This window comes from Microchirus variegatus (assembly GCF_963457635.1).
Source record: "Microchirus variegatus genome assembly, chromosome: 7".
In the NCBI taxonomy this organism is placed as follows: domain Eukaryota; kingdom Metazoa; phylum Chordata; class Actinopteri; order Pleuronectiformes; family Soleidae; genus Microchirus; species Microchirus variegatus.
Genome location: NC_139808.1, coordinates 13,453,404 through 13,465,252, shown reverse-complemented (window position 1 = coordinate 13,465,252; position 11,849 = coordinate 13,453,404). Strand labels below are relative to the sequence as shown.

The 11,849-nt window shown below is 41.7% G+C and overlaps 1 protein-coding gene across 1 annotated transcript; it reads left to right on the top strand.

Moving 5' to 3' along the window:
- The first annotated feature begins 1,883 nt into the window (after positions 1-1,883).
- LOC310930148 (Krueppel-like factor 15) lies at positions 1,884-10,170 on the top strand. Its single transcript, XM_083893076.1, has 3 exons — positions 1,884-2,781; positions 5,157-6,343; positions 7,372-10,170. The coding sequence occupies exons 2-3, from the start codon at positions 5,223-5,225 to the stop codon at positions 7,523-7,525; spliced, it is 1,275 nt and encodes a 424-aa protein (XP_083749202.1). The 5' UTR covers positions 1,884-2,781; positions 5,157-5,222; the 3' UTR covers positions 7,526-10,170.
- The last annotated feature ends 1,679 nt before the right edge of the window (positions 10,171-11,849 follow it).

Here is an 11,849-nt window from a genome sequence, read left to right as displayed (position 1 = left end):
CTTTTATAGAAGATGGACACAAAGCTATTTAAACAAAAACTGTCACAGCGTAAACTATGACCATAGGCGATGGCACTTCCTTTTTAACTCATATTTGTCACTCGAAGCTGAAAAAATACCATTTAAAGGTGCATTATGTAATAAATCTAAAACAACTGGCCGTAAAATCCTCCTAATATGTCACAGAGACTCCTGAATAATGTTCATATAACAAACTGAACTCACCAACAACAGTACAGGCGCAATAGTTGCATTAAAAAAATCTTGCAGACTGCAAATCATGTTTATGTTTTGAAATCATGTTTTGGCATGTGGTGCCACCTACCGCCATCTACCAATCATTGCAGTCAGTAGAGTCTCAGTCTGAGCAACCACGGGTTGCCAGTTACGTCAGAAAATGAAACCTAAAAGACCTCGGTATTTTGAATTTGAATGTAGTAATCGTTTTTGGCCACATTCTTACATATGGCACCTTTAACTAAAAACTGAAAATATTCCGCAAATAGAGCTCAGAATTTTCAATATTGTCGTCACTGTAAAGCATAATAAAAAGGTCAGTGGCTCAAACGTGCACATACATGAATAGAAACAGCAACTGCAGTAAAATAAGTTGAAAATACAATGTGTGCGTGAGTCTTTGTTCCTGGAGACGACCACAATCTTTAATTGTGTTAGTGATATAATTGCGTTAGAAGAGGATGTTGTAAGCCAAAGAAAAGTCAACATGTATTTATATGGCACGTTAAAAACAACCATAGCTGCTAAACAGGCTTGAAATAAATCGTAAAACAAGTTATTAAAAAAATACATAAAAGTGAGAATAAAAGGTAATGATGATAATGTTAACATTAAAGCATCTTTAGCAGGATATTGATTCTAATGCTCCTTAAAGGGCTCCTAAAACTAATAGCAGGAATAAAGCATGGAATAAAATGTGTCCACCTCCTGCACACTCCTCCACAGCTCCCGCCGACCTCCACTGACATTGTTACTGAGAGCCTGTGATGTGCTGACAGTGTGTGGAGGACGTGCATCGTGAGTGACAGTGTGCTGCTGCTGCTGCTGCTCTTACACGCCTTACATTAGGGAAATTGTGAAGGAAATGTGACATGTTATCATACACACACGAGAATACGGACAAAAGGAATATAAAAAAAAATCCACGTCCGTGTACAGTAAATTACTTTGTGTTTTGTTTTTTTTCTTGGTTGCTTGTGTTTAGGGAGTGATGGGGAGCGATATCCTGCTGTGTACAGTTGCTAAGAAACCACTGTGGAGTCTTGATGCTCCTTTTGTGCTGCATTATGCTGCAGTCTTCTCATCCATATGCTCAGTAATGTGGCCTCTGGAAGATCAGCTCGTGACTTTACATATATATATGTTTTTCTAGCGTCGGATTTTAACATCTCTGGGTAAAAATAAACCTTTCATAACTGGCCACACAACCACCTGCAGTCAGTAGACTCAAGAGCTGGGGTTAGGGTTAGGGTTCTACTCCTAAACCAAGTTTAAGTTGTGCTGCCTTTATAAAAGTGAAAGGCATAAAAGACAAAGACCAAGGTAGAAATAAAATTTGCATGCATACACATAACACATGTATATTTATATCTGTACACACAATTACATGTACATTGAAATTATTCAGAATAAAATTGACAATTGAACCCAGGACAGAAACAAATTCCTCTGTAATACTTCCTATTCTGCTAGATTAATGAGAGTGCGATCCAGGATTTGTTTTTAGTCTTGACAGAAAAACAACAAGAAAGTGGACAATTTTTACTCTACTGCTTATGCTTCAGAAGAAACATCTTAAATCGGATTCTCTGAAGACTATCACATGCTTGCCCAGATTTAATATTCCTGCAAACTTCCTCTTTGGGCTCCTCTGAATGTCAAAATGTTATTAAAACCAGAAAAGTGACTCACCAGACCTCTGCTTTATTTCGAGAGAACAAACTCTATGAAGGTTATACGAAGGTTGTGACAAAGTTACGTTAGGGGAACATTCTGAGAATCAAATGGTCAACCAAAAACTAAGGTTAGGGGAAGGAAAATGTTCCATATCAACCACAGAGGAACGTAGGGGAAACCTTCAAGGAACGTTCCTGCAATCAAAGTGTAATGTTCTGGGAATATAAATAGACAACGACCAACTCTTCTTCTTCTTCAGATTGTATTTGGTAATAACAAAGATGGGAAATGTTGTGGAGTAAGTTGCTAAGAATACAAGTAACAAAGTCAAGTACAGATACATGAATGTTGTACTTGAAGTACAGTAACAAAGCATGTGTACTCCGTTACATTACAACACTTGTTTTCAATGAATGACCGAAATCAAATCTGTAAGTTGTTCCAGATTTTGCCTCCATTATTTCACCGATCCCTCGTGAGCGCCACCATCAATAGACCACATTGTCTCCTGCTACAAAGTCTCCAGGCCGCAGCAGCAGCAGCAGCAGCGGTCCCTCCATAAACACATGGCAGTCAGAATTTATCGGGCGGCAGCCAATCACAGCTCCTCTTTTAGGGCGAGCCTCCGCCGCGCTCGGCCAATCAGACGCGCGGAATTAGACCCGTGCCTCCCGAGTTGTGCAGCGATGCGGTCACGTGACGCTGGGAGAAGGAATGCCAACATGGACCCGTGGCAAGGACGGGGACGAGTGAGCGTGCCACGACAATAACACGACGGAGGGGAGAAGGAATCCCGAAAACACGGAGCACCATCGACGGCGCTGCTTCCCCGCGCCGAGTGACCGAGACGCAGCCGAGCTACACACGGTAGGTCGAGCCAAACGTCGCGGATCCTCCTGCTTCGGTTCCTCGGGACACAGCGAGGAGTAAAAATAGAGCAGTTTTTTTTTTCTTTCGCCCAGCTGAATTCGAGGCTCGTAGCTTCCTGTCCGGTGCAGTCCAGCGGCTCGACTTGTCTTGTGCTGTGGCGATTATCCCCCCCAACCACCACGGTTACCTTTCCTCGCCATATTATCAGTGTGGGGCCGTCGTGTTTATGCGGCGCCTCGTCCGCGCTCCGTGTGAAGTGCGAGGCCCTGCTGCAACATGTGCCCGAGCGTCTGACAGCAGCAACAAACACACACACAGCCTTTACATAAGAGGAGCTGAGGCGATCTTGACCAGCTCACCTCTCTGCAGCGGTGTCACTTTCGGCTCCGGTTTCTAATTTGGGTCCGGGGACCTGATAAGGGTCCGAGAAAAAAAACTCCATGGGGTCCGCCTTGTTTTTTTAAAGTCCCAACTGTGTTCATCCTCCACATGTGCGTAATCAGAGAATTGCCTTTCACAGTGTGTGTCACACTTTTTAAATATGGCAAACCACTGTGGAAAATAATATAAGGGTTCTGACTATTTCTTTAATATTATTTTGTAATAGTAATACTTTAAGAGAGATATACACTATATGGACAAAAGTATTTGGACACTTGACCATTAAAGGTGCATTATGTAATAAATCTTAAGCAACTGGCCATAAAATCCTCCTAATATGTCACAGAGACTCAGGAATAATGTTCATATAACAAACTGAACTCACCAACAACAACAGTACATCCAAGATATTTGCATTAAAAAAACATTTTGCAGACTGCAAATCATGTTTATGTTTTGAAATCATGTTTTGGCATGTGGCGCCACCTACCGCCGTCTACCAATCATTGCAGCCAGTAGAGTCTCAGCTGACGAGCAACCACGGGTTGCCAGTTACATCAGAAAACGAAACCTAAAAGACCTTGGTATTTTGAATTTGAATGTAGTAACTGTTTTTGGCCAAATTTTTACATATGGCACCTTTAAACAAACAGGCCCCCCCCCCCTTTTGCAGCTATAACAGCTTCCACTCTTCTTGGAAGACTTTCTATGGGACTCATTCTGTTTGAGGTCAAGCTAGTCAAGTTCTTCCACACCAAACTTTACAGTTCTTGCTTTGTGTGCACTGGGACACAGTCATATTGGAATAGAAAAGAGTCTTCCTCAAGCTCTTGCCATAAAAGTTGGAAGCATAGAATTGTCCAAAAAGTCTTGGTACGCTGAGATAAAAGAGGCCGAGCCCAAAGCCTGATTGAAACACCTGAATTAAATACTTAACAGATGTATAGTGTATGTTTGATGAATGTACATAATACTACTAATCTACTTCTGAGCTTCGTCTTCATTATTTTGTTATGAGACTAACTTTCGCTGCAGTCTGTTCTCTACCTGAGATTTTGTGTTTCACGAGGTCGCTTCACATATGCATCCTCGTACTAGTTGACCTCACAGGTGATGGTTTGGCAAGCTTAAGCCGTGGCCTTTTTTGTCTTTTAACTGGGCATTTTTAATCCAGTTCTTGTGTCTGTGGCTGTTCAATGGAGCATTATTTTGTGAGCGAGACTGTGACTGTTGTGGATGAAATGAACAAACTACCTCATTCAGCTCAGAGGTGTAGTGCAGATGAGTCTTCTGTACAGTCTTAGAAATAAGGGTTCCAAAAGGGTCCTTCTACAAGGGCTGAGGTTCTACCTGGAACCATTTGCTTCTGAAAAACCCCTTTCCCGAAGAAAGGGTTTTTCAAGGGTTCTTGGTAACACTAATGGTTCCAGTAAGAACCATTTTGATCCAGAGAACCCTTTGAAACCCCTTTCCTGAATAAAGGCTTTTAAAAAGGTTCTTGGTGGAACCCTTTTGGAGGGAGGGAGGGAACATTTCTACAAAGGTTCCACCTGGAGCCAAAAAGGGTTCTCCTATGAGGACAAGCCGAAGAACCTTATATGGTTCTACTTAGTACATTTATTTCTATGAGTGTAGGCTGTGCCATTTTTCAAAACACCTGTAAAAAATATCATAACTTGTCAACTCTGACCTTTCGGAAGAGTTTAAATGGGACTCATGGATTTGTGTACAAATGTGTACTTTGTGGTATATTACTGTTTTCAATGTTTGACATTAGTTTGGGGGTAAAGGTTTTCTCCGTTTAACTGTTTGCTTTCTGCCATACAGAAGTTAAGCTTATGTTTACAGTGTGGCATTGATTCTTATGACTGTGTTTCACGTGCGATGCTCAAGTGTTTTAATTCGAATTCATTGCCAAGTGGCCAAGACATAAAAAAAAGTCCGAATTTTATTTCTGAGTAATAAATCCTGTCTCACTGATGCGTTTCCAGGTCTTGGGATTGCTCTTCCGGGTCAGGTTTCCTCGACATTCTCTCTTACCCATTTGTCCTGGATCAATGGTGTCTCTCAGCAGCAGAACGCTGAGTTTGGACAATGACCTGTTCAGGGACAGCAGCAGCAGTAGCAGCAGCAGCAGTCTGTTCTCCCTCGGCCTTGGAGACGCAGCCTGCAGCGAGGAAGCTAGTGTGGCCTCCTGCGACAGCCCAGACGCCGGGGACTTGGGGGCGATGCACGGCTCCAGTCATGGAGAGGAAGAAGACGACGATGAGGATGACGACGAAGACGACAGAGCACGCCTGCATGTCTTTCTAGGAGCTGCAGAAATCGAGATGCCTGTGAGTCAGGAGTCTAAGCTGCCAGAATTCCCTTTTCAACCCTCATCGCCTTTCTCCCCGACCCTGGAGGACATAGAGGAGTTCTTAAAGGAAAAGATGGAACTGGTCAAAGAAGAACTAATGGTCACAAAAGAGGAAGCCACCCCTCTCTCGTGCAGCTCCAGTGACTCCTCATCTTCTACTGCACCCCCAGCCTCCTCCTCAGACACTTGTAGTGACCCAGGGATGAGTGCCTCCCATTGCACTTCTAGCCCAAGCCCCCCTCACTATGAGCAAAACAGTCCCAGCCCAAGAGTCCCTTCCCCTACTACCCAGGTAACCTCCTCACCATCCAGCGTATCCCCCTCAATGCTTTTAAGTGCTCCACTGGTTCTCCAGCTCCAGCCCCTACCTGTGACCCAGCCTCAGACCCCAGCAGGCTCTCCACCCGGAGCCCAAAATGGCATTTGGCTCACTCACCTAGTCATGGGGCTCCAGGGTGCGACGGCACAAAATCTCACCCTTCTGACCCCGCAGGTGCCCTCCTCTCCAACCACCATTTTATCCCTGAGCAGCGGAGACGTGAAGTCAGCTGACCAGAAGTATGTAAAAATCGCCCCTCTGCCCATCAAAATGAAAGCTGTAGAGATTTTGAGTCTGACTGGGGTCGGGGCCCAGAGCGGAGGTTTGTTGAAGGCCATGGCTCCCCGGGTGACCAGAGTGCCACCTACAGAGAGGGTCCATAAGTGCTCACACCCGGGCTGCGGGAAGATGTACACCAAAAGCAGCCACCTGAAAGCTCACTTCAGACGACACACAGGAGAGAAGCCCTACACGTGCAGCTGGCCTGACTGTGACTGGAGGTATGTGGCATGAGGGGGTGGGAATCACAGGGTACCACACCGTAGGATACGATACGAATCTTGAATAATCCCACAAACCAAAATGATTCAGTTTTAATGATTTCTTTGTTATATGGAGCAAAGAAAAAAATATTCACATTTAAGAAGCTGAAACAATCAGAAATCTTGTTTTAATAATGAAAAAAGCTTCAAATCGATTATCAAAATAGTTGACGATTCATTTGGTAATTGATTAACAAGTGATTAATTGTTTCAGCTCTAAATATCATGATGCAATGACTCTGTGATAATCAATGTATTGCAAGACAATCATATTGCGATGTATCGCAATATCTGTCTAACTGAAGAAAACAAAACGTCCGTGAAAAGTTAAAAGTGCAGGATTTCACCGTTTATTCACAACATGGAGAACAAAGTGCATAAATTCTATGTATTGAACGAAGATGGTAGCTTTCTCTGCTTCTCTGGCGAGTGAAACTGGCAGGAAGTGTTTACTGCAAGGATGACGATATATCACTAAGGAGACCAAAGGAGGCCGATATTCATTCACAAACACCAACACTTAACTTCGTTTAAATGCCTTTAAGCATATGTTTATTAAACGGCTTTTCAGATAAGCAACATGTTAAAGGTTTTTTAATTATAACAAAACGTGCAGGACTTTCCCAGGCTGAGCAGCATGTCTTAAGTTAAATGAAAACTTAAACAAATAAATAGCTCCTTAAAGTTTTCTACAGTAAATAAAGTTTTCAAAAAATTTCGATATAACTGAAATGTCATTTTATCTTTCACTTATCTTTGTCTTCAGACTTCAGACTCTAGCTTATGCCGTAGGTCAGGACAAAACTTAATCTAAAATGGTTATATTTATTATACACATTTTGGCTTTAGGAAATAATGCGCCTCCTGCGAGGCCATATTGCTATTTTGATGTTTACAGTCGAACCCAACGCTGTTCATTTGTGATCATATCTCTCAGGGCACATGTTAATGTTCCTGACACCATCCATCTGCTCTTGTATCACCAGGTTCTCCCGATCTGACGAGCTCTCCCGTCACCGCCGCTCTCACTCCGGCATCAAGCCGTACGAGTGCTCGCTGTGCGAGAAGAAGTTCGCCCGCAGCGACCACTTATCCAAACACACCAAGGTCCACAGCAGGATCATCAGGACCACCGTGTGACACCTTAAGCTGGCCTAAAACCCTGCCCACACCCTGTCCCACCGAGGCTGGCTGTGGCCAGAGTGGGGCTGGGGGGGGTCTCCCTCAGGATTTACGGTGCTTTGATGAGCTGAACTTTTAAGAAAAACATTGAGAGCTGGCTCCTGTTTTCACCCTTGTTGTTTCCATACTTTCATTGCTCCCTGCTGTCGACCTTTCAAGTGTTACATTTAAGCAGCTTGTCTTATACTGAGCTAACAGCCACCTCAGGAAAAAAACTCAGCTAGAAGTGGATTTCCTGGCCTTCACACACACATTCATAAAAACCATAACAGGAGACAGTCGAAAAGAGAGGCACCTTTTGCAGCCTCGACTTGCACTACTGCTCCTGTTATTAAGCTACCAGGAGTTAGTTTGGTATGGTGACAGTAATGGGAGCATCTATAATCACATTATCTCCTTTCAACTCTTGCATTTTAGCCTTCACTCTCAAAGGTCAGGGTCCACATGGATGAAGCGTCCCAACATTTTGTTAAAAGTGAAATGTAACTCTTTGAGTGTCTCATTTACAGCACGTAATGGACACAGTTCACACCGAGTGTGACGGCCTTCCGCGCGGGGTGAAATTGTTACTAAAGTGGCAAAAGTATTGTTTAAATACTTTGTTTGTCAGAGTCTCAGTTCACTCTGAACGAATAGCATTGCTCTTGATATTGAGAGCGAATGCTGAGACATTGATCCAAGCTATACTTACCTTTCTTGCATGTCTCTCGGGCACTCGGTAAAAATTCATTAGCAGCCTGCAGGCGGAGTGGTCTGCTCTGACTGTAGGCTGGGACTGCAGAGGCTATACTGTGCTTTGGGAGGAGATCCCGGCGACACACGCTGCTTGTCGAGCACACTAACTGCAGAGCGATACGTGCTTTCAGGTAGCTCGACCAATTATTTTATTCGGTCCGAATATTTTAATTGGTCATACTTTTATCACAATAATATGAGAATTAAGTAATGATGAGTTTCAAAACCTGGTGGGTTTATCTTACGTTTTATAATTTAAAATTATAAAAGAAAAATGCAAGAAAGGTACGTATAGCTTTAACTAAGCTTGTGGCTGCGATAACAGTTCAGTCGAGCCTTTAATGTTGCATTAACCCAAACCTGGCCTTTCGTCCGACTCTAATCCTCCCCGTTATGAACCATATGCCTTTGCTCAGTCCCAGTTTGCCCTAATGTTTATCAATGCCTTCGTCTTTATCCCGACACGTAAGTTGGTCTTTTTCTGTTTTAATGTTACAATGTGACTGCTCTTTTTTTTAACTGTGATTGTGAGCTGGGGTTGCCAAACCTGAAATCCCAGTTTTGGCCCTGTGAGAGCATGAATAATAATAACAACCTCGGTGCGTGACAGTCAATAAGCTGTTTGTTCTAACGAAAATCTTTTTGAAAATCATTGTGCAGCCGATGTTTTACGGCCTTGGAAGCTACTTGGTCTATATTTTATACTTTGGCGCAACGTCTCAGAAATGCATTGTGGTTGAAAAAGCGCTGCTCGTTCTTATTCACTGTTGCAGTTACTGTAAACACGTTTTTTTTATGGTTATAGCAGCTGGAAAGGAAGTTAAACGTCTACGCAATCATCTGTATTAGCATACTCAATATAATATACTGAACATTAAGGACAAAGATAACATGTACAGCTTGTAGCCTTTATCTGTAGATGTTTTTTTAATCAAAGAACATTTTGAATCAGTGCATTAAGCTATTCAACTGTGTTTCCAATGAGGTTTCTCGTCTCTTATGTGAGTTTGATTGTAGCATAGTTAGTCTGCGATCAAACCGATTGATCGACGTGTCCGACTGATTATGGTCTGGGATTCTGAGTCCCAGTCTACCCCATTCTCAAGTCATTAAGCTGTTCTCAAGTGCACTTGTGTTAGTGGAAATCGAGAAACAGACATTGTGCTCTTACGGAAGTTACATAAAATGTATCGGAACTGTAAAATGCCAAAAAAAAGAAAAGAAAAGTAAGAAATAACAGGAATTATCTTTGGAAAGTTAGACCGCACGGTGTCGTGCAGTGTCTTTTATCACTTGTTCTTCCATCTGAACATTTTACTTGTTAATCTGCTGGTGCTTTATTCAAAGAGACTGAAACTAAAGTTTTACAAAGCTGGATTGTCTCTGTTGAGCCAGCGGGCACTTACTACTACAAACTGTCAGCTACTGGTAAACCTAACTAAGCTGAAGCAGCACTGGTGCTTTTGGATAAAGTAAAAAAAAACAATAAAAAAAATAGAGCACTTTTGCATGTAGCAGTGCACAGTCTTTAACATGGCACTCATCCTCATATCTTTGTCTCTTAGCATTATGGATTACTCACTAGGTCTCATTCTCTCCAAACAACAATACTTAGTAATGTAGAAAGCCTGTTGAAAGCAGACAGACGGACAGACGTGTTTATCCGTCTGAACCAGTGCTGTCTTTGTGTCTGAGCCTCCCCAGGCTGCATCCACTGACCTACATCCAGACCTGGTTTCCCATATCATCCAATTCTCTCTCTCGTTTTTGTCTCACTCCTGCCTGTTTATCTGGTTGAAAACAGGCAGGTTTTTAATTATGATTTTGTTTTCTGTTTTTGATGTTCTTTTGTTTGTTTGTTTTTTGAATACCAGAAATGCTATTTTCCTATTAGCAAAAATAAATTACCAAAAAGAAGAAAGAACATGCTGTATTTTTTTTTTATTTGAACCATGCTAAATAAAACAATTTTCTGAGCAATGGCATCTGAAATTTACAATTAGAGTAAAAGTTTGAACTAATATTGTACACATTGAAGAGACTCAATATTGCACAGTGTTTCAGTGTTTGTTGAGACAGTTTCACAACATATTAGGGGACATGATTCAAATATGGTCAACTTAAAGCTGCCGTCAGTACAATAGCTCTATGTTCTAACAACTAACACTGCTTTTGAGTGTTTAAATTCTGATTGCCTGGACTTCCTTTTTTCGAGAAAAAAAATGAAATGGAATGCAGCTCCCATGTCATTATTTCTTCTAGCAAAATCTGGACGAATCCATTTACCTCGACTTTAGGGAGAAGTGCAATGTCTGACATCGCACAACAATGAAAGCACCAAACAAAATGCAAATGGCCTTCTTTTAGGCCAAATTGATCCAATTTGTACATTATTAAAAGCAGAACGTATTGAATGTCCAGAGTGAGTTACATTAGCCTCCATCTAGCAGTGATGTTTCTGTAGACCAGGGGTCACAACCTCGCGGCCTGTGGGCCATGAGGCCCCCGAGTCGGTATCTTGTGGCCCTAAACTTATTTTTTAATTTGAATGAAAACTGGCCCAAACTGACCAACAGTGAACAAAATTTTTCAAATAAAATTTATCGTAATATAAATTTCAACATTTAATTAATTATATAAAAGCCTGTCAGGTGTTTTCATTCAATTCTACAAGGCTACATGTTATTTTGATTTAATGTTTTGATTCTGTTTTTGTTATTTTCATATTCATTTTGCATCATAAATTATGGGCTTCTTTTGTGAACTACATATAAAAAACACTTTTACTTTGAAATGGTGTGCAATGTCATACTAAATATTTTTTTAAATGCAACATCATGATGGATCATCAAGATATAATTTTATTTTCAAATCACTAAACTCCCAAACTTTTGGATTTTTTTCACTTGACGGCCCCCTCCTGACCAGACTAGAAGTTCACTGGCCCCTAGGTCATTTTGAGTTTGAGGCCCCTGCTGTAGAGACATTGCCCTCCAAAGTGGCTGTAATGTTGGGGCCAGGCTGATGCATACACTCAAAAAGTGTTGCTTGCTTCCATTTCATTTCACCTTGGTTCTCTGGCTACAACTGTGATGCAATTAGAGATCTGGCATGAGTCACCAAACTAGTGCAATTACCAAAACATTTTTTTATTCTGTCAAACATTGCGTTGAAATGTGCAGCCTTTCACATTTTTATGTGGTTATCTGGAAATCCTGGCCCTTTTGTAGTGGGTATATGGCATATAGAGTATACCTGCATATCACATATTCATATGTTTCCCTGCTCCAAGACACCTGATTAAAATGCGTGGGTTGTTGACAAGCTGACTATTTGAATCAGAAACATCTAAAGACTACACCACTGCATCACCTGTCTGTAATGCAGCATCAGTCTCAGGAGTCTGCAAATAAATAACTATCCCACATCATTTTATTGAGTCAGGAGAGATAGGGAGGATAGTAAAACAGTAGCAGCTTTAAGATATGGCTCAGAAACAGTTGCCTATATATACAACAGAACATTTATATAATTTAATATGTAAAAT